The sequence below is a fragment of the Oncorhynchus tshawytscha genome, linkage group LG24 (genome assembly GCF_018296145.1).
Source record: "Oncorhynchus tshawytscha isolate Ot180627B linkage group LG24, Otsh_v2.0, whole genome shotgun sequence".
In the NCBI taxonomy this organism is placed as follows: Eukaryota; Metazoa; Chordata; class Actinopteri; order Salmoniformes; family Salmonidae; genus Oncorhynchus; species Oncorhynchus tshawytscha.
In genome coordinates this window covers 15,337,235-15,357,119 of record NC_056452.1, presented here as the reverse complement: position 1 = coordinate 15,357,119, position 19,885 = coordinate 15,337,235, and the positions used below count along the sequence as shown (strand labels likewise).

The 19,885-nt window shown below is 44.2% G+C and overlaps 1 protein-coding gene across 5 annotated transcripts in view; it reads left to right on the top strand.

The window, feature by feature from the left end:
• LOC112223609 (rho GTPase-activating protein 44-like) overlaps positions 1-19,840 on the top strand; it is a 78,402-nt gene extending 58,562 nt beyond the window's left edge. The window contains exons 3-23 of one of the 5 annotated variants that reach the window (XM_042305368.1): positions 737-856; positions 961-1,037; positions 1,345-1,456; positions 1,707-1,783; positions 2,194-2,305; positions 2,418-2,486; positions 3,109-3,190; positions 3,684-3,811; positions 3,906-4,017; positions 6,454-6,535; positions 6,693-6,773; positions 7,353-7,466; positions 7,767-7,858; positions 8,129-8,309; positions 10,582-10,602; positions 11,140-11,328; positions 12,167-12,667; positions 13,694-13,812; positions 14,002-14,379; positions 14,676-14,727; positions 15,833-15,957. In XM_042305368.1, the coding sequence (XP_042161302.1) occupies positions 737-856; positions 961-1,037; positions 1,345-1,456; positions 1,707-1,783; positions 2,194-2,305; positions 2,418-2,486; positions 3,109-3,190; positions 3,684-3,811; positions 3,906-4,017; positions 6,454-6,535; positions 6,693-6,773; positions 7,353-7,466; positions 7,767-7,858; positions 8,129-8,309; positions 10,582-10,602; positions 11,140-11,328; positions 12,167-12,667; positions 13,694-13,812; positions 14,002-14,379; positions 14,676-14,683 (2,655 nt within the window). In that variant the 3' untranslated portion in view covers positions 14,684-14,727; positions 15,833-15,957. Of the gene's footprint in view, positions 1-736; positions 857-960; positions 1,038-1,344; positions 1,457-1,706; positions 1,784-2,193; positions 2,306-2,417; positions 2,487-3,108; positions 3,191-3,683; positions 3,812-3,905; positions 4,018-6,453; positions 6,536-6,692; positions 6,774-7,352; positions 7,467-7,766; positions 7,859-8,128; positions 8,310-10,581; positions 10,603-11,139; positions 11,329-12,166; positions 12,668-13,693; positions 13,813-14,001; positions 14,380-14,675; positions 14,728-15,832 lie in introns of all 5 variants that reach the window. The other 4 variants (XM_042305365.1, XM_042305366.1, XM_042305369.1 and 1 more) reach the window with 4 other exon arrangements.
• Positions 19,841-19,885: the final 45 nt, after the last annotated feature.

Sequence of the window (19,885 nt, the reverse complement as noted above, 5' to 3'; positions counted from 1 at the left end):
CACCCTGTTGCAGGATTTTACATTTTAAATGTGTAGTGTATTTGAGGTTTAAAAAGTTTGTAATTTGCACCTTGAAATTTCAGAATTGATGTTCCCTTACGAAAAATATATAAACTCTTGCAAAAATGTACATTAATTATCATCCACATTATAATTCATGTTTCCTGTTGCTGCAGGATTATTGTCTTGCTGTAGCAAATTGTCTCAAATTACGATCCTACATCTGTGTAATACCTTTAGATTAATGAAATCGTCAATGGAGGCGACATCGGTTCCTCTGGATTGGTTTCTGATGAGTGTAGGGAACACTTAACTGTTAAAGAGAAAACTTACAGGATGTACTTATTGCATTCAGATTATCTGTGTGTGTGTGTGTGTGTGTGTGTGTGTGTGTGTGTGTGTGTGTGTGTGTGTGTGTGTGTGTGTGTGTGTGTGTGTGTGTGTGTGTGTGTGTGTGTGTGTGTGTGTGTGTGTGTGTGTGTGTGTGTGTCTGTGTGTGCGTGTGCGTGTGCGTGTGCGTGTGCGTGTGCGTGTGCGTGTCTGTGTGTGTGTGTGCGTGTGCGTGTGCGTGTGCGTGTGTGTGTGTGTGTGTGTGTGTGGGGGTGTGTGTGTGTGTGTGTGTGTTTGGGTGTGTCTGTGTGGGGGTGTGTGTGTGTGTGTGTGTGTGTTTGGGTGTTCGTGTGTATGAAGAGAGAAACCCAAATCAGTGAGCCCTGTCCTTCGGTCTGTCCATCAGGTGGAGAAGCGGCTGGAGCTGGTCAAACAGGTGTCCCACAGCACCCACAAGAAGCTGACTGCCTGTCTGCAGGGCCAACAGGGGGTGGATGTGGAGAAAAGGTCTGTCAGATCGCCCTCGGTGAGTCTGCCTGTATTTTCCCTGTTCCTTCTTGTAACGCTGACATTGAGATGATACATTTCCAGGGGAGTGTTACATGTTCTCCTGTGCTATTTCCTGTGTAGAAAAAGCTGCCCCTTACAACGCTAGCGCAATGCCTGGTGGAGGGAGCTGCAGTGTTGGGCGACGACTCACTATTGGGGTGAGGACGCGCACGCACACTCACACACAAACAGTCATCCACGCACACGCACACACACAGTAATCTCCTTAATTACCGATTGATCATCTGCCACATCTGTCACAGGACGTATTAAAGAGCGATGATCCATGATCAACAGCAGAGTAAACGATCAGCCATCAGCTAATTTCAATAGCATATGACACTTTTTATGCATTATTATGATAGCACATACGGTAATGATTTGAAGTGACACAAGGGCTTGTTCTGGTTTGAGTTCTGATTGGCTATGCGCCGCTTTCTCTGGCCTCTCATTGGCCGGTTGCAGGAAGATGCTAAAACTGTGTGGCGAGACACAGGAGAAGATGGCTCAAGAGCTCATCCTGTTTGAGTTCACCATTGACAGAGACGTGGTGGACCCCCTGTACGAACTAGCCGAGGTACAGTAGACCAGAGCAACCATGATCTTTACCACGGTCAGAGAGAGTACACCACCTCAAATTTACCACACCTGCAAAGCTATTGCACAAGCTGGAGAACAGAATTATTGTAATTGATAAAATGATGATCAGTTTAACAGGCAAGTAAAGCGCCTCTGACATTGCAGTGTCTGTCTCCGTCCAATCTCTCACACTACAGAACAAACCAGAGTAAGGAGTCCTTGTTTTATTGTGATGTGATTTCCCTCAGGTGGAAATCCCCAACATCCAGAAACAAAGGAAACAATTAGCAAAACTGGTTCTGGACATGGATTCGGCACGCACAAGGTAAGAGCTGCTCACTGACACTGCCTGAGTCTGTGTGTGTGTTTCAAGGTGTCTCTGTGTGTGTGAAAATGGTGCGTGATTTTGCTGTGTGTCCAGAAAGGAAGAAACTCAACTCCCTGTGAACGGATCTCGTTACAGCGTTTCACGCGAATGTCACTGTTGGATTGCCCGTACTGTATAGTGAGGATCTAGGCATGGCTACATTCTCCACCTCTACCATGGACAAGTGGGGAGGATAGAGAGTGAGAGAGAGGAAGGCAGACAGACAGGCAGACAGACAGACAGACAGACACAGAAGTCAACAAGTACACACTTAGGACATAAGGATAGATAATTGGGATGCAGCAGGTGTCTATATGTTTGCATAGGATGTTAAACCCCCCCCCCCTGTTTCTCCCTCCATCCATCAGGTTCCACCAGTCCTCCAAATCGGGTATGTCCAGCAACGTGCAGCCAGGGGCCAAGGGCGAGCACCTCAGGGAAGAGATGGAGGAGGCAGCCAATCGAATGGAGATCTGTCGAGTCAGTCTACATCTCCTTTTTTCTCGCTCATGTCCTCTTTCTCACTTGCCTCAAGATGTTTTCTCTGAAATCTCTGTTTGTTTTCTGAAGTTAAGCTTTTGTATTTTTCCAGGATCAATTATCAGCAGACATGTACAATTTTGTGGCCAAAGAAATCGACTATGCAAGCTACTTTCAGGCAGTAAGTACTCTAATCTCTAGTCACCCTCACCACTGTATGTCTTCATTGAAGTACAGCTTGAACATACACTAATCTCTCTCCCTCTCTTTTTCTTTCTCTCGCTCTCAATCTCTCTCCCTCTCTCTCTCCCTCTCTCTCCCCCTCCCTCTCTCTCTCTCCCTCCCTCTCCCTCTCCATCTCTCTCTCCCTCTCTTTTTCTTTCTCTCGCTCTCAATCTCTCTCCCTCTCTCTCTCCCTCTCTCTCTCCCTCTCTCTCCCCCTCCCCTCTCTCTCTCCCTCTCCCTCCCTCTCCCTCTCCCTCTCCATGTCTCTCTCTCTCTCTCTCTCTCTCTCTCTCCCTCCCTCTCCATCTCTCTCCTCTACCTCCCTCTCCCTCCCTCTCCATCTCTCTCCTCTACCTCCCTCTCCCTCCCTGTCCCTCCCTCTCCATCTCTCTCCTCTATCTCTCTCTCCCTCTCCTCTCTCTCTCCCTCTCCATCTCTCTCTCTCTCTCTCCCTCTCCATCTCTCTCTCTCTCTCTCTCTCTCTCCCTCCCTCTCTCTCTCTCTCCCTCTCTCCCTCCCTCTCCATCTCTCTCTCTCTCTCTCCCTCCCTCTCCCTCACCATCTCTCTCTGTCTCTAGTTGATAGAGGTGCAGGCACAGTACCACAGCAAGTCGTTAGAGCTCCTCCAGAACATTCTGCCTCAGATTAAAGCCCACCAGGGTGAGTCTGTCTGCCCAGCGCCCACCCAGCCCTCACTCATTATTACACACATACAGTATTATACCATCTCTTTCCAACTTAAACCCTGCAGTAGGAGCATTGGTGCACATCTTTTAATATATTCATCAGGGTTTGGGTCAATTCCATTTCAATTCAGTCAGTTCTGAAGATTCTTTTTTAAATTCTTTTTTATTTATGAAGTGAAGACGTTTCAATTCATGAATGGAATTTCTATTAACTCCCTGAATTGCTGTAGTTGAAATGGAACTGAACCCAACCCTGATATTCATAGCTACTGTATGCTATTAGTTTCCATTTGACATATCCATCATTATAGGAACCAAGGGTGTATATCAAGTAAGTTAAAGTCAACAGTGGCTGCACAGAGGCTCTAGTGTATTTGAGGTAATGTCATGCCTTAGTAATAACCTGATTAACCTGCTGACTGTGTAACCTTGGTGCTGTGTGTGTGTGTGCGTGTCGGGGTTGACAGAGACCTGGGTGGAGAAGCCGTGCTATGGGAAACCCTTAGAGGAGCACCTAGCCCTCAGCGGACGGGACATTGCCTTTCCTATTGAAGCCTGTGTCACCATGCTGCTGGAGTGTGGCATGCAGGAAGAGGTCGGTGTGTATTCCACCCTATCGCTATGTTTTCCCGTTCCCACGTGCCAACGTACTGATTAGCCTAACATCCGGTGTTCCTGTCCCATTCCAGGGCCTGTTCAGAGTAGCGCCGTCTGCGTCCAAACTGAAGAAGCTCAAGGCGTCTCTCGACTGTGGGGTGATGGACGTTCAGGAGTATTCTGTAGACCCTCACGCCATCGCAGGTGAATTGGCAACCCAACCCCCCCCAACACCCCTCTCCCTATCACTCTGCACCTGTTACCATGCCAACTGATATGGTCACGGAGATCGTCCGGAAACCTTCCCCTAGTCTGTTTGGGTTATCAAGGGCTCCCTGTCAACCTACGAACAACTTAGGTCTTATACATAGCCTTGTTATGATCCTGGCTGTGCCAGAATCTGAATATACGAGCATGTGAATAGAAACCTGAGTGAGCCTTGGAAAATAATTATCTCTGAATCCTCTTCCATGTTTAAGTCTAATGATTACATGTTGAACAGGCTGATACGCAGAGCCTGCACCAAAAGGAAAGCTAATTTGCGACCCTCTCCTGAGGTTAGAGTAGTCAAGGTGGATTCACGTCACCCAGTCCAAACACATCAGAATCAAGTCAACACAGCTAATTAAAGATGCTCCCTGGAGGGATTCAAACTGCTCTGCGTTGAATGTGATTATCTAGTAGTGCAAATAGATACACACACAGGCGTGCCTGCACACATACAGTGGGGCAAAAAAGTATTTAGTCAGCCACCAATTGTGCAAGTTCTCCAACTTAAAAAGATGAGAGAGGCCTGTAATTTTCATCATCGGTACACTTCAACTATGACAGACAAAATGAGAAACAAAAATCCAGAAAATCACATTGTAGGATTTTTTATGAATTTATTTGCAAATTATGGTGGAAAATAAGTATTTGGTCAAGAACAAAAGTTTATCTCAATACTTTGTTATATACATTTGTTGGCAATGACAGAGGTCAAACATTTTCTGTAAGTCTTCACAAGGTTTTCACACACTGTTGCTGGTATTTTGGCCCATTCCTCCATGCAGATCTCCTCTAGAGCAGTGATGTTTTGGGGCTGTTGCTGGGCAACACGGACTTTCAACTCCCTCCAAAGATTTTCTATGGGGTTGAGATCTGGAGACTGGCTAGGCCACTCCAGGACCTTGAAATGCTTCTTACGAAGCCACTCCTTCGTTGCCCGGGCAGTGTGTTTGGGATCATTGTCATGCTGAAAGACCCAGCCACGTTTCATCTTCAATGCCCTTGCTGATGGAAGGAGGTTTTCACTCAAAATCTCACGATACATGGCCCCATTCATTCTTTCCTTTACACGGATCAGTCGTCCTGGTCCCTTTGCAGAAAAACAGCCCCAAAGCATGATGTTTCCACCCCCATGCTTCACAGAAGGTATGGTGTTCTTTGGATGCAACTCAGCATTCTTTGTCCTCCAAACACGACGAGTTGAGTTTTTACCAAAAAGTTCTATTTTGGTTTCATCTGACCATATGACATTCTCCCAATCTTCTTCTGGCTCATCCAAATGCTTTCTAGCAAACTTCAGACGGGCCTGGACATGTACTGGCTTAAGCAGGGGGACACGTCTGGCACTGCAGGATTTGAGTCCCTGGCGGCGTAGTGTGTTACTGATGGTAGGCTTTGTTACTTTGGTCCCAGCTCTCTGCAGGTCATTCACTAGGTCCCCCCGTGTGGTTCTGGGATTTTTGCTTACCGTTCTTGTGATCATATTGACCCCACGGGGTGAGATCTTGCATGGAGCCCCAGATCGAAGGAGATTATCAGTGGTCTTGTATGTCTTCCATTTCCCAATAATTGCTCCCACAGTTGATTTCTTCAAACCAAGCTGCTTACCTATTGCAGATTCAGTCTTCCCAGCCTGGTGCAGGTCTACAATTTTGTTTCTGGTGTCCTTTGACAGCTCTTTGGTCTTGGCAATAGTGGAGTTTGGAGTGTGACTGTTTGAGGTTGTGGACAGGTGTCTTTTATATTGATAACAAGTTCAAACAGGTGCCATTAATACAGGTAACGAGTGGAGGACAGAGGAGCCTCTTAAAGAATAAGTTACAGGTCTGTGAGAGCCAGAAATCTTGCTTGTTTGTAGGTGACCAAATACTTATTTTCCACCATCATTTGCAAATAAATTCATTAAATTCATTTTTTTCTCATTTTATCTGTCATAGTTGAAGTGTACCTATGATGAAAATTACAGGCCTCTCTCATCTTTTTAAGTGGGAGTACTTGCACAATTGGTGGCTGACTAAATACTTTTTTGCCCCACTGAATATACACACAGAAGAGTGGCACAGCTGTTGTGGTTTCCTCCGCACTGTCAAAATGCGAGGGATACTAGGACGTCCTGGTTCATCCATCCCATACAACACATCAGAAATAGTTACAGTAGAGACATACACACTCTCTGCTTCCCCCTATTTCTCCTTCTTCCTGTGTCTGGCAGTGTTTTATCTTTTGGCTCCGCTGTCTTTAGGCCTAAACAGTAACTGTATAATCCTTCTTACCTTCTTATTTTATCTCTCCCTCTCATTTTTAGCACCCCCCCAGTCCTCTCGCTTTATCCCTCTTTCTCTCACTCACCCTCCACTTGTCTCATCCCAACAGGTGCTTTGAAATCCTACCTACGGGAACTCCCTGAGCCACTGATGACCTTTGAACTTTACGACGAATGGATTCAAGCTTCCAAGTCAGTATCTGCTTAGAATGATGCCGGCATTAGTTGATGTTTATTCATTGTGTTGGATTCGTACGCCATGCTGGTCATTTTTTAAATTCACTTGAAAAGGATGAGATCATTGGAAATGGGGATTCTCTTGTATGTTCTTTTGTGGTTCGTCTGGCAGCATTCAAGACCAGGACAAGAGACTCCAAGCCCTCCTCACAGCCTGCGAGAAACTACCCCTGGCCAACGGCAACAACTTCAAGTGAGCCGCCATCTCTGTTTCGCTCTTTCTCTCTCCTCTGTCCCGCATCCACTTTACTCTGGTCTTTCCTGGACTTGCCTGACCATTCAATTATTTCAGTTTCCATCACCTTTCGCCGTTTTTATCCCTCACTGCTCTTTTCACATCAGCAGAGGCATTTAACCGAGGAATCATAGCTTTCAAGCAGCCAGTACTGAGTGTTTTTTTTTAAATATATTTTTTTATATCAAAAGGAGACGTGGGAGTGGGGGAGTGTAAGAAAGGTGAAATAGAATCAAAAGGCTGACAGACTGCAGTGCATGTCAGTGTCTTCATTGAATCTCACAAATAGGATTATCTTTAGGTTGTCTTCTTTTTGCGAAACACCTGTCAAAGCTGTCCTTATCATAGCCCAATTGAAAAGAGCTGCCTCGGGTTCTGTCTGAGCAATCTGTTCATTTTAGGATGAGCACGAAAACCCCAATCTCTGTGATTCAGAGATTTGTCAACCAATGCAGCACACAGTACCTGAATGACTATGTATAGTTAGTTGAAAACATACATGTATAGTTAGTTCACTGTTTATTTGTTCTCTCCCAGGTATTTAGTCAAGTTCCTCGCCAAATTGGATGACTACCAGGACGAAAATAAAATGACCCCTGGGAATATTGCAATTGTCTTAGGCCCCAACCTGCTGTGGACAACACAGGAAGGGTAGGACTTAACCTCTCTCTACCACAACATACCTTTTTAAAAGCAATGCCTGGTCATTGGTTGCGACTTAAAGAGAAAAATACTCCTTAGTCATTTCCATGTATCTTTAACCTTCATGTCTCTAGACTTTTATCGGCATTTTAACGGTCAATTCTCTAACATCATGAACATACAGAAAACTGTCCAAATGAAATAATGCTCATGTCTCAAGGTTCAAGTGAGTCATTTCCAGTACAGAGTTATCCCTCTCCATCACACTAAACTATCTCCTTCATATCTCCGTCCTCTCTCTCCCTCCAGGAACATTACGGAGATGATGACCACTGTGTCCCTGCAGATCGTAGGCATCATTGAGCCCATCATCCAGCACGCTGACTGGTTCTTCCCTGGAGGTGAGGGAAACACAGTGTCTGTTCAGCCACTATCAGGCACAACCACCTCGCTCATCCATTAGGGGTTAATGCCGTTGCTTTAATATCCTTGTATCAGACTCTGTAAGGGAGCAAGTGGAGTCGAGCGTCTGCTCTCACAGACACAATATGACAGTCGGTCACCGACCTTACGAGACATTATTCACAATTTTAAGGGTCAGTTCTTGTAACAGGATACATGTGAATTGTCACAAACGTAATCGCCACCCCTTTCTCTTTCCTCTCTCTCAGAGATTGAGTTTAATGTCACAGGAAACTATGGCAGCCCGGTCCACACCAATCACAACGCCAACTACAGCTCCATGCCCTCTCCGGATATGGACCATTCAGACCGCAAGCACAATGATCAGAGCCGACGCCCACTCAGTGTGGCCACCGATAATATGATGTTGGAGTTCTATAAGAAGGATGGGTATGAAGATCCAACTCTTGTTGCCCCGTATCTTACCCTATCTTAGCATATCTTACCCTATCTTAGCATATCTTACCCTATCTTACCCTCCACATCTCTCTCAAATCCTCTCTGTCTCTGAAGTCAACTACCTAACTGCTTGTCTTCCCTCCTTGTCCTCGCTGAAAACTATTTTCTGGAACATGAACCATCCCACTGAGCACACACTGGTTGAATCAACTTGTGTCCACTTCATTTCAATTAAATTACGTTGAACCAACGTGGAATAGACATTGAATTGACATCTGTGCCCAGTGGGATTAATAATAATATTATTATTGATATTATTGGTTATTACAGCACAGTTCAGAATAAAGGATTTGCATGAGAAATGGGTGATGGCTTGGTTGACTTGCAACGTATTTTTGTGTTTTGTGAAGATGTATGGCATAGCAGATCTGGATTTAAATACTATTTAAGGTATTTCAATAATTTTCACATACATTTCAAGTAAGTATTTTGAGAAGTAGTTGAATATTTGGAAATGTATTTGAAAATTAACTTAGAAAGTATTGTTATGTATTTGAAAATAGTCAAATACACAGATTTTCTTTTTTCAAAAACAAACATTTAAATACTCCCATGCATTTGAACCCAGGTCTGTTTGGACCTAGGGATATTTGAAATGTATTTGGAAGCAAGTATTAGTAGAAAATAGTTTCAAATAATATTTATAGGATTTTGTTTTGAAAATATTGTTACGCTGGTATAAATTATTCGGGAGACAGGCGCAGGAATGCATAATAGTTTTTTTATTAAGCCCCAAATTATGCCGTGCTGTGTAAAGGCACAGGGGCGAAGACCAAACAAACACGTAAACAAAACACAGGGTAGAAACCCAAACAAAAGAGCGAGGAGTACCTTGTATAAATACACATACGCACAATGATTAACGCACACAACAAGACCCGTAATCATCTGCGCAATCCTCAAGGGAATGAAAGGTGTGCGTAATGAAAGTTCCGGAGAGATTCGTGACAAATACTCTTAAATACTTCAAGTAGAAGTAGTTGGTTCTGCAAATTATTTGAAAATACTCAAATACAAAGAAAATAAGTATTTCAAATACACAAACTTAAATAAGCATCTATTTGAACCCATATCTGTGCCGTAGAAATGGCATAATGTCATATTTCTATGTGAATAGTTTTTCTTCATAAGATCATACAAGGCTGTATAACCTTTTTAAGTGAGCTAAGTAAAAAGTTTTGTCTGGTTATGAGAATGGCGGAGAGAATACCACGGAATTCTTCTTCATCTCAGGTGAGAGAGAGAGATGTGCACTGTAAGAGAGAGGCAGTCAGACAGCAGGGAGCTCAGAGAAAGAGGTTGGTCCGTGGTGATGAGGATTAGTTTCAAGTCAATCAGGTTCTCACTCTCTCTTTTCAAATGACCTCTCGGTCTTATCGGTCTCTGTCAGCAGAGCAGACCGTCTGAGCCCCTCAGCCCTGGGACCACACAATAATCCCAGCTAATTAAACATGTCCAGGACTGCATAGGGACCAATCAATAGAGCTCTGCTCTCATTAGAAACACCCACCCCTTCAGATAGAGCAGGATCAGGTCAAGGAGCATTCTGCTCCTTAGTACAAGCTGAGACCAATGAGGAAGTAGCATTCCCAGCTTTGATTCCTTTTCTTTTGTGTCCATATTCAAGTCCATGAAGGCAGGTTGATACCTCTGTTATGGTCTTCATTCATTCGGGGCCTTTCTCCAAAGCACAATGGGTGATGTGTCATGCCATGTCCTTGACCGTGTCTTTGTGAGTGCGATTGTCATTAATTGAAAAAATATCTGAATACTATGTAGCCTTTAACTATCCATAGTTGTACTTGCTCTTTTTGTATAGTAAACGAGTACATTAACCACTGCTGCAAGTTACTTCCTATATTTTGGTGTTATTTTGGGGTATTTTTATGTCCGTGGGGAAATGTTGCCCTAATTAGCTCTAAACTAAGTGATAATTGGCTCACCGGTAGGACATGCTTGGAGCTCTTTTGGGAAGGACCATCTTCACCCCTCAAATCCCTCTCCTCATTACTCTCAGCATGACTTCCATCCCCCACAACCCTCTGCAATCCAAACCTGAAGGCTCGACCTGCTGCTTCTCCATCTTGGATCCAACCCCTTACCGACTGCTCCCGCAGTTGCTTTGATTTAGTGTTGCTGTGAATCAGTTAATGGAGTTTCTCATGATCCTTACCCTTTATTGTGATGTTTTTGTCCTACCAAGCAGCGTTAGGAAAATTCAAAGGTACTGTACTTACTCTTCCTCCTGCCTGTAACTCTCTGTTCACCCTTGTCTGAACTGCCTGTGGGAGAGAATGCCTCTCTCTGTCATCATTTGTCGGACAGTATTCCAGTCACAATTATTCTCTCGTCCGGACACACTTCTAATCGTATAGTTCAATGCTCCTTACAGAGTGCTGCTGACAGACAGCGCTGCCAAATAAGTTCCCGTGTGAACAATGTTCTCACACTGTGTGTGGTTTGTTGACTTCAAATGCATTTTTTGCGATGTCTGGTGTCAGATGTACTCCTCTGATTGCTTGACAAGTACAAACGACAATAACAGGTGCAAACAGTTGTTTGTCACACAGAGACCAACCATACATGCACCCTCACTGTGACACATTATTACAAAGGTTTCCTTTCCCTAGTGTTTCTACTTCATATAGTACAGTAAAGACTGTGCTGACAATTGTGAGGACTACAGGATAAGGCTCCCTGAGCTGACCTCTGACCCCTGACCACTGTCTTTGATTGGCTGTGCGTCTCTGTCCCACTGCAGCATGGGGGTCAGGGTGATGGACACTTCTTGGGTGTCGCGCAGGGGCTCGTCGTCAGCGCGTAAAAGCTCCTCCACGCCCCTAGGTGTACAGCCCCCCCTCCCACCCTCAGACGCTCTCATACCTGAGCAGGGGGAGATCTCTGCGTCCCCCTCCCCAACCCTTCCTCCCGCTAGCAGTGACCGTGCCAGGTAAGGCTGTCCATTTCCCACACTCCTCGCGTCCTGAAACTGACCCCGACACGGCGTTGTTGTACTTTTTCAGTCTGTTGACGTCTTCTAATTCTCTTTCCCACGCATCATCTTCATCTATCTGTGAACCGAAGCCCCTCACATCTGTTGCATGTGTTCTCAAACTTGGTTTGACCTCGTGACCTCGTGTGATGTTGTTTTGGTTGTTGTTGTTGTCCTTTAGTCTGATCTTCAGAGTTTCTAGAACCCTTGAAGTTATTTTTGTGCTTGGTTTTGTTTCATATCCAGGTTGTACCAGAGAGTCGTTTTTTTATCCATTACCCATAAAATTGTGAAAATGTGTACCTCATCTCAAAAGTAGCTTGCCAATGCAGCATGTACATGTTTTTCATTTCCATCCATCAGAACAGGTTTCATTAACACTGCTCATGTAAGATTGCAAATAGAGTTCTTACTTGTATTTGTCAAACAGTTTACTAGTTTCAAAACTTGAATGCTGGCCTGAATGACGGTTTTTCATTTGCTCTTTTCTTTGACATTTTTCACTTGCGTTCTCCTTAGACCTCTCCCCTCCCCTTCTTAATGCGACTCTGTTCAACTTTGGTTGACTAATACCTTCCCAGATACAAAAACCCGCACTTGTTCTCCTTCACACTACATGAACTGCAGTGGTTATTGAGTGCTCACAAATATGACAGAATGGCCCACTGGACTTGTTCACATATTCTTTTTCATACAACACTTTTCATTCCACTACAAGAACGTGACAATATTGGTCTCTCCCTGACTTAGAACAATTCAATTCCCTGTGAAATCATAAAAATTTGTATCATTGCAGCTCCGATGATGCGTTGGACTCCTGTTATGCCTACCCTTCCCCGGAAGAGGAGAGGCCCCCTCCCCCTTACCCCTCTTCCTCCTCTTGCTACCCGCCTCTTCACCATTTCTACCCCCGAGCACCGCAGTGTGCGCGCCCTGTCGCCCCCGGTCCAGAGTCCGTGCCCCCTGGGCCGTCGCCCCCACCTCCCCCCGCTGGTCTTGCTACAGCCCTCCCCACTGCCCCCTCTTCGTGTCCCTCTCCCTCCCTCCAGCAGCTTGATATAAACTCTAACCCCAAGCCCTGCTCCCTGCACCTCCCCAAACAGAGCTCCCTGGCCGAAGCTCCGCATGCGCCCCCACCGTTAGAAACTAACGTTTCCCCTCTCTACATCAAAACCCCCCTCGTGCTAACCCGACACGACCCGTCCCTCGGTCCCCACACCTCTAACCTCCCCCTGTCCACACCTCCTCCGTGGGCCGCCTGTGCCTGTAGCCGAGAGAGAGGAGCCAAGCTGACTAGGTAAATACTACGTCACATCGCCCTGCCCAGATGGACACAAACTCAGTCTCCGTAACACACACAGGCCTGAGTAGCTCATAATGGCAAAATGAGAGAGGGACATTAGGAAACAAAGGGGAGAGTGAGAGAGGGGGAGCTCCCTCCAAAGTGCCAACATCCTGTTTTATACATTTGGTTCATTTTCTCGTTTTTGTCCTCAATTTCATGTTTCAAAGGGATATTCCTCCCATCATGGAACTTTTCTATTGGATCATTCTAGTACCAAACTCTCCTTATTTTATGGAATCCATAACTTTCCATGTTGCCAGGAAATTCTGGAGGATGTTGCCAAGCAACAAAGAATATTGAAAACTCTCAGAGATAGCAGAACATAGTGGCCGTTAATTTTAAAGGGCCCAGTTGGCCTTGGATGGTAGTTGACTAGTTATGTTTCTGAATATGAATTGGACAAAGAGTGACTAAGTGAAAAATATGGATGGGCTGGCATGATTCCTATCCGATCATTGGCCTTCATCAGAATGGGGTCTTTTACATCAACAGCTGTTAGAGATGCCTCATTTGCATAGCTCCACCCTAACTTCAAATCTCTCCAGTCCCGATCACCCATCCTCATCTGCTGTCAGTGGGCGGGGGGATTTGGAGCTGGGAGAGCTGTCACTCACATCCTATTATGAACTGGTTAGGTTTTGACCTTCAAGCTCTCTACCCATTGGCATTCTGTCTGCATAGTGCCATAAAAGGCAAGAAAAAAAATCCATTAAACCTACTGGCTTGGGCTTGGATTTTTTGGGGGGGCTTTAGCTACACTGCCATATAGCTAGTAGTACATTTGCAGTAGTGAAAGTTGTCAGTGGTCACTCAGATTATCTGACATTGAACGACAGGGATTTTCATTTCTACATGTGGGAGATTGAGGCCATCTACCCTCAAACTGACAGGTAGTGAACACAAACACACACACACACGACCTGAAGAAGATGTTATGAAGATTACATATTGTTGTTCATATCCCTTTGTCTTCCCCAGTACTCTGAAGAACAATGAGCTGTCTCCAGTGATTGGACAGAAGGGCTTCCAGGGAACAGCACTCTCTGGTGGGCTGTCACAGCACTCTTCTGACCATAGCCCTCACACCCTGAGAAGAGGTACTGATGGAAGTAGTGTGTGTGTGTGTGTGTGTGTGTGTGTGTGTGTGTGTGTGTGTGTGTGTGTGTGTGTGTGTGTGTGTGTGTGTGTGTGAGAGAGAGAGACCATGCTGTGCACAAAGCAGACAGATTGTTTTGTCTTGGCTTGTCACCTCTCAATTAAAATATGTGTTGCTGCTCTCTCCACAGCTAAGAAGCTGGCCCCCATCCCACCTAAACCCTACTCTCAGTCTGGGGGAATGTCGGACCAGTCTACAGGTCAGCCGTCTCCAGTCAGCCTGTCCCCCACCCCTCCTAGTACCCCCTCCCTGTACGGCTTCAGCTACCCCCAGGGCTACGCCACCATCGGCTCCCCGGGACAGGCCCAGACCGCCACCCCCTCTCTCTCCTCCCCTCCCTCGCTAGCCGGCACCCTCACCAAGGCTAGGCCCACTCCCAAGCCTCCTCGGCAGAGGCCCAGCCTACCCCCGCCGCAGCCCCCCAGCACCCCTGGCTCCAGCCCCCAACCTCTTGAGCACGGTGGCGGCCTTCTGGATGGATTGTCTCCTGGAGAGAGCATGTCCACAGGTAAACGCTTCAATGGAGTTTCAACACACTAGGAGCCCGCCCATACACTCTCTTCTCTGGTATAGGTGGAATATCTCACTCTCCAGTGTGCCTGCCAGAGTATTAATATGGTTTCTGCAAATGGAATTATTTTGTGTAGTTTGTTAAACTGATAATACTTTTAACCCTTTCATCTGTGTTAAACTGTGGGGAACTCACACAAAAAAAGGTAAGAAGGTAAAAAATATTTAATCTCTTATCTTGTTCTTCCATTTTATAAATATTTTTTTTCGACTCCTATTATTGTGTGCCTACAGCGGTATGAGGCGAGTGGTTCAATATGGGCTAAATGTGAGAGGGCCTTTTAGGGTAAGCAGGAGTTCCAGTACTGTACTAAAGCCTCACCCTCCCATCCCTCCAAACAACCAACCGTCCGCCATTCTGGCTCACTGTGGAGCTGCATGGCTCCAGCTTTCTGTATGTCAGAGGAGGCTGATGGGAGGAGCTATAGGTGTATAGGCTCATTGTATTGGCTGGAATGGAACCAATGGAACAGAGTCCAACATATTGTTTCCATGTGTGTGATGTGTTTGGTGCCATTCCATTCCAGCCATTACAATGAGCCTGTCCTCCTATAGCTCCTCCCACCAGCCTCCTCTGCTGTGTATATATAACTGTATACATGACTTCTCATATGTATAGAGCTATATATCTCTGCTGTGTTCAGTCCACCACTAACCCATTTTGTTGGCCTTTGCATGGTGGCTGAGACTGGCGCGATGCATGGCTTGTGGATGTGTCTGAAAGACCGTCCACTGACTCCACTTCACACTTCACACAGAAGATTGGCGTAATTTTGCTATCCCAAGAAGCTTTCTTTACTGTTTTCTCCCTGAAACCATGCCACATCCCACCTCTGTCCTGTCCGGGGCCAGCTGCCCCTTTCACACACTGCACAGCACCCCCCTTATGCCACACCCACTGCTGTTCTAGAATTATTCCACTTTCTGTTTCCCAGTCACTGGTTGTTATCCATTTCAGTGTTACACTATGGATGTCATCATTCTCACATGACTGTGAGTTCAAAGACAAAGTAATGACAAGGATAAATGTTTGTGGTGACTGCACTGGATACTGTTGGGGAATTGTCTCTTCGCATGCAATTTTCAGCATTTACAAACCTACCCGAACCACTATGTCTGCTAGAAAAGCTGGAGTTACATTACTTACTGACCTGCCTCTTATCTGTCAGTAATTCTCTAGAAACACGGATCGTTTTTGAGGATGTGTGTGTAAAACAATAGCCTGGGCCTATGCTGACCTCTCTGCTGTGTATAACACACCATTCAACATTGACTTAATCTTGTCTAGAACGGCCTTTTCTAAGCAACCACTAACAGTTATTATCTCTGTCTCTCTCTTATTTTCTTCTCTCTTGTCTCTTCTCATCTCGTGTCGATCTTTGACTGGCCAGACTCTTTCTGCAACCTGGATATCCCCATCATTAACGTAGAACTGGATGGCATCTTTGATGAGCCCAAGATGGCCCCCTACAGGAACTCAGTGGCGGTGGTCCGGCCAACCCCTAAGGCCGAGTCAGAGGAAGAGTCTGAGAGCACGATACTATGACATCACAAGTTTCCACGCCCAGCCCTAACTATTCCAACCCGTCTCCAGGACCCGTTCTCTGACCTTTGACCCAATGGGGACTCACTCCAGACCTCACCTCCACCCATAGAGACCAAGTACCACGCTCAGCCCTGTAAATCAAAGTCCTTCTCCAAAAAAATGTAATAGACATGAATACAGAAAATACCCATATCCACATCCAGAGGGTTTCCGACTGAGACAATGGGGGTTGAAACTTTTGATTCAGAGAAAGGGACCGAATGCTAGGTTTTTATGTTGACTAGATTCCATTGATTCTATCTGGGGTGCATTCATTTTTAAGGATTTATTTAAAACAATTTTGTTTATACATCTTTTATTTTTGCCTTATTTGAGTCATTTGCAATATTGCCTTTAACTTACAAGACATGAAAACAAGTGGCTTGGTGCAATGGGTTCTCCTCTTGTGAGTGTGGTAGGAAAGGAAGGGGACAGGTCATCTCTGATTTCCTCTCCCTGTCACCAAGGCTATAGCATTCCTTTTGACGCCTAAACCCATCCTTGTACTCTTGAGTTCACTGGCATTCTGGCAACCCCTTGTTCCGTCCTGGCTGAACGTGTATGTGTGTTTGTGAATTGTGTGATGTGTTTGGAAATGTGCTGCATCATTGAGTGGCGAGTTCTGCCATAGTCTGTGAGTGAAAATATAACGGTACTGCAAGACCAGTTTGAGCTTGAATTCGCAATCACATTCTTCAAAGGGGGGTTTAAGATTACATTTGGCTGTTAGAGGGGAAGTTAAGTCAGGATAATATATGATTGACTATTTAAAATGACGGTTTATACTGTACATTTCAGAGTATATGATATTAATAGAGATACAGGAGTTATTATGAGTCATATAATATAAGAATTCAACCATAAGAGATACAGATATTCTACTGTATATAGAACTATAAATACAGTATACAGATATTATATAGTCTAGCATGTACTTGACTGTACATTATCATAGGAGAGGCTTGGAGCTCAGTGGGAGAAATCTGCATGTCTATGTTGTAGTAGAGGGAATAGAGCATAGACACAGAATAAACAGAATACTTATAAATGGATTGCTGAATAGTGAGTATGAGTGGACTTTACAGATGTAGGATCGTAATTTGATCACCCTGTTGCAGGAGAACTTTTCTTCAATGTAGGAATTTCTTTAACTTGAAGTGTATTTGAGGTATTACAAGGCTTCTGAAGTTTGTCATTTCCACTTTGAAATTTCAGACTTGATTTTCCCTTACGAAAAATGTATCAACCCCTACAAAAACATCCATTAGTTATAATCCACATAATAATTGACATTTCCTGTTGCTGCAGGATTTTTTTTTCCTGCTGTAGCAAACTGGCTCAAATTAACACCCTTTGTCTGTATACCTCCTCTCTGTGGTCTCTGTAACTCTGTTAATGAGCGCCCTGAGACTTCTCTGGCAAGAGCCTGTCACTGGGGAGCCGGCTCAGCTGTTTGAAAGCAAATATTGGAAACTCTTCTGAGAGTGAGTGTGTATATGGGTGCAGTTCTGTGCCTGTGTGTGTGGGTGTAATCCGGAATATAGGTACATTTCTTCTGGTGCGAGAATATATGTTTATATTCTATCATGCAGCGAATGAGAATAGGCTCTCATTGAAATTATACAGAGGTTTCTGTTTCAGTTCCCCCACCACACAATTAAAAAAAACAATACTTTCACAATGAGGAATGTGAAGTATTTCTTATTGTGATGAAAGTATTTACTGTATACCGATGATTACGGTGCAGAGGAGTTGGATTGACATCCACAGCACAAAAGACCAATGGTCCAATCGGTTTATCCGGTGTTGGGGTTCAAAGGTGAGGCGCCCGCCCATGACCTATACAGACCTATGACTTTTTCTCCTTCGAAATGTTCCATCCATAACACTGATTATTGCCTGGAAGCCACAACAAACGCTACCCTTTCATGCACTTATGTTCAAGTGCTATATATTTTATCCATCACAACACTATTGTAAATACTGACGCCTCTGTATATGTGTGTGTATATAAAACAGGGGGAGAGGATCAAATATATATTAAGATAAGAAAAATATAAATATTGACTGAAAGTATTTATGTATTGACATGTCCGTGTTGTTCTGGTCCTGACCACAATATTGCCAGATTCACACTTAACGAAATGCAGTAAAGCTTTGCACGGTTATCAGCCGCAAGCTTTAAATAGTACCATATAACACGGACATAGATTAAAGGTTAAATCTATTTTCTAGGATGGTTAGTGCAGAGTCATCAGCCGGGAGCTTAATAATACAGTATGTCTGAATGGAAAGTGCTGCATCACTGTGTGTTTCCACTAGTCGACAGCCTGACCAGTAGAGCTATTGTAAGGGATGTATTTGTGATTGTCAATAGGTAAGTTAGAAGGGGACCACCATCCCTCGAGGCAAAAAAACAGTTGAGTCGACCTAGTTATTCCAACCTTACAGTACAGAGTATGTTCCCCAGTGTAGAAGACAAATATCCTCCCCTGAAAGCAATATAGTTCAACGCAATGCTGAGTAGACAATTCCAGAAGAAAAATGTTGAATTTCAAAATGATAAGAGAAAGTGCAATTACAGTATTTGTGAACACAGAAACAGAGAAACCTCAAAGATGAAGGGGGTCCCACTCTCTTTAAAATGATTTGAAGTTTTTTACAGTTTATATTGATGTTTTATTGCTTTTGTCTTTTGTATCATTACTTGCAACAAATGCCAACCATGGCATATGATTTTGAGGATTCAAAAAATTATAAAATAGACAAAAATGCATTGACATTTTTGAAGGCTGTTCTTACAATTTGGATGTTGAAGTGAATGTTCAGTTATGTGTCTATCTGGACTTCTGTCTGTGGTGATAATGTGCTGTTCTGTTGCTGTTCTGTAAAAGGGGTTGTCTTCTTTTTATGAAGTGATGGTTTGTACATATTTATTGAACACACAACTTTATTAAAAGCAGAAATCCTGTGTACCAAGGGCAGTTGTTGGTAAGAGAGATTCCTCAAACTATTTCCACTGTTACAGTTTTTCTAAGCATGTCTGTTGAGTTACTGTAAGAGAAAAGGCCTTTTTTAAATGAATAGGTGGAATGTACTGGTGACTATTTGGACTGTTTGCCTCAGGTTGTTTTTAGGGGGAATTCTCTGTGTTGTGGATGTAGTTTTAACAGGATGGAAAGATGTTTGGTAGTGATGTGAATAGGCTTGGGGGTTATGACTAGACATTGTCCCACGTGTGAAAATCAGCAGCATGCTTTGTCATCATGCTTGTGAAATTTGTCTTACCTTTGGTCCTATTTACCTGTGCTTGTCATATTTATTTTTATAGGTGAAAAGAAAAAGAGCCTTGCAATGCAGGTAGAATTATTCAGTTCTGCCCTGTCAGTTTATCAGTCCACAGTTCCTGTTTTGCATTTTTGTTGAGCTCCAACTTTTCATCCAGTCAATCAACTATTCACCAAGCAGAGTCACATCAATATATGAAGTACTGTACATCTAGAAGCATGGCTTAATAATTGCCAAACTTAATGACTTAATACAACTCGGAGACAATATAGCATCTAACTTCTAGCTTTTTTTGCCTAATGAGTCAGGAACAGATTGACAGTGAAACTGAATGGATGACTGGCAGTGTATTTCTTTTTATCTGCAAACATTGAGTTATTCTCTGAGGATAGCCTTATATGGGCATAAATCAATCCCATTATCCATCAGATGAAAAAACCCTCCTGCTTCATATTAGGCAAAACAAAGATACACCTTTTTTGGTTGGCCAATCAGCCAAGCCTGAATAAATGTGGGATAAAACACACCTGGTTTGCCTCTGAACATTTGTAAGTTATGACACTGTGGTGCA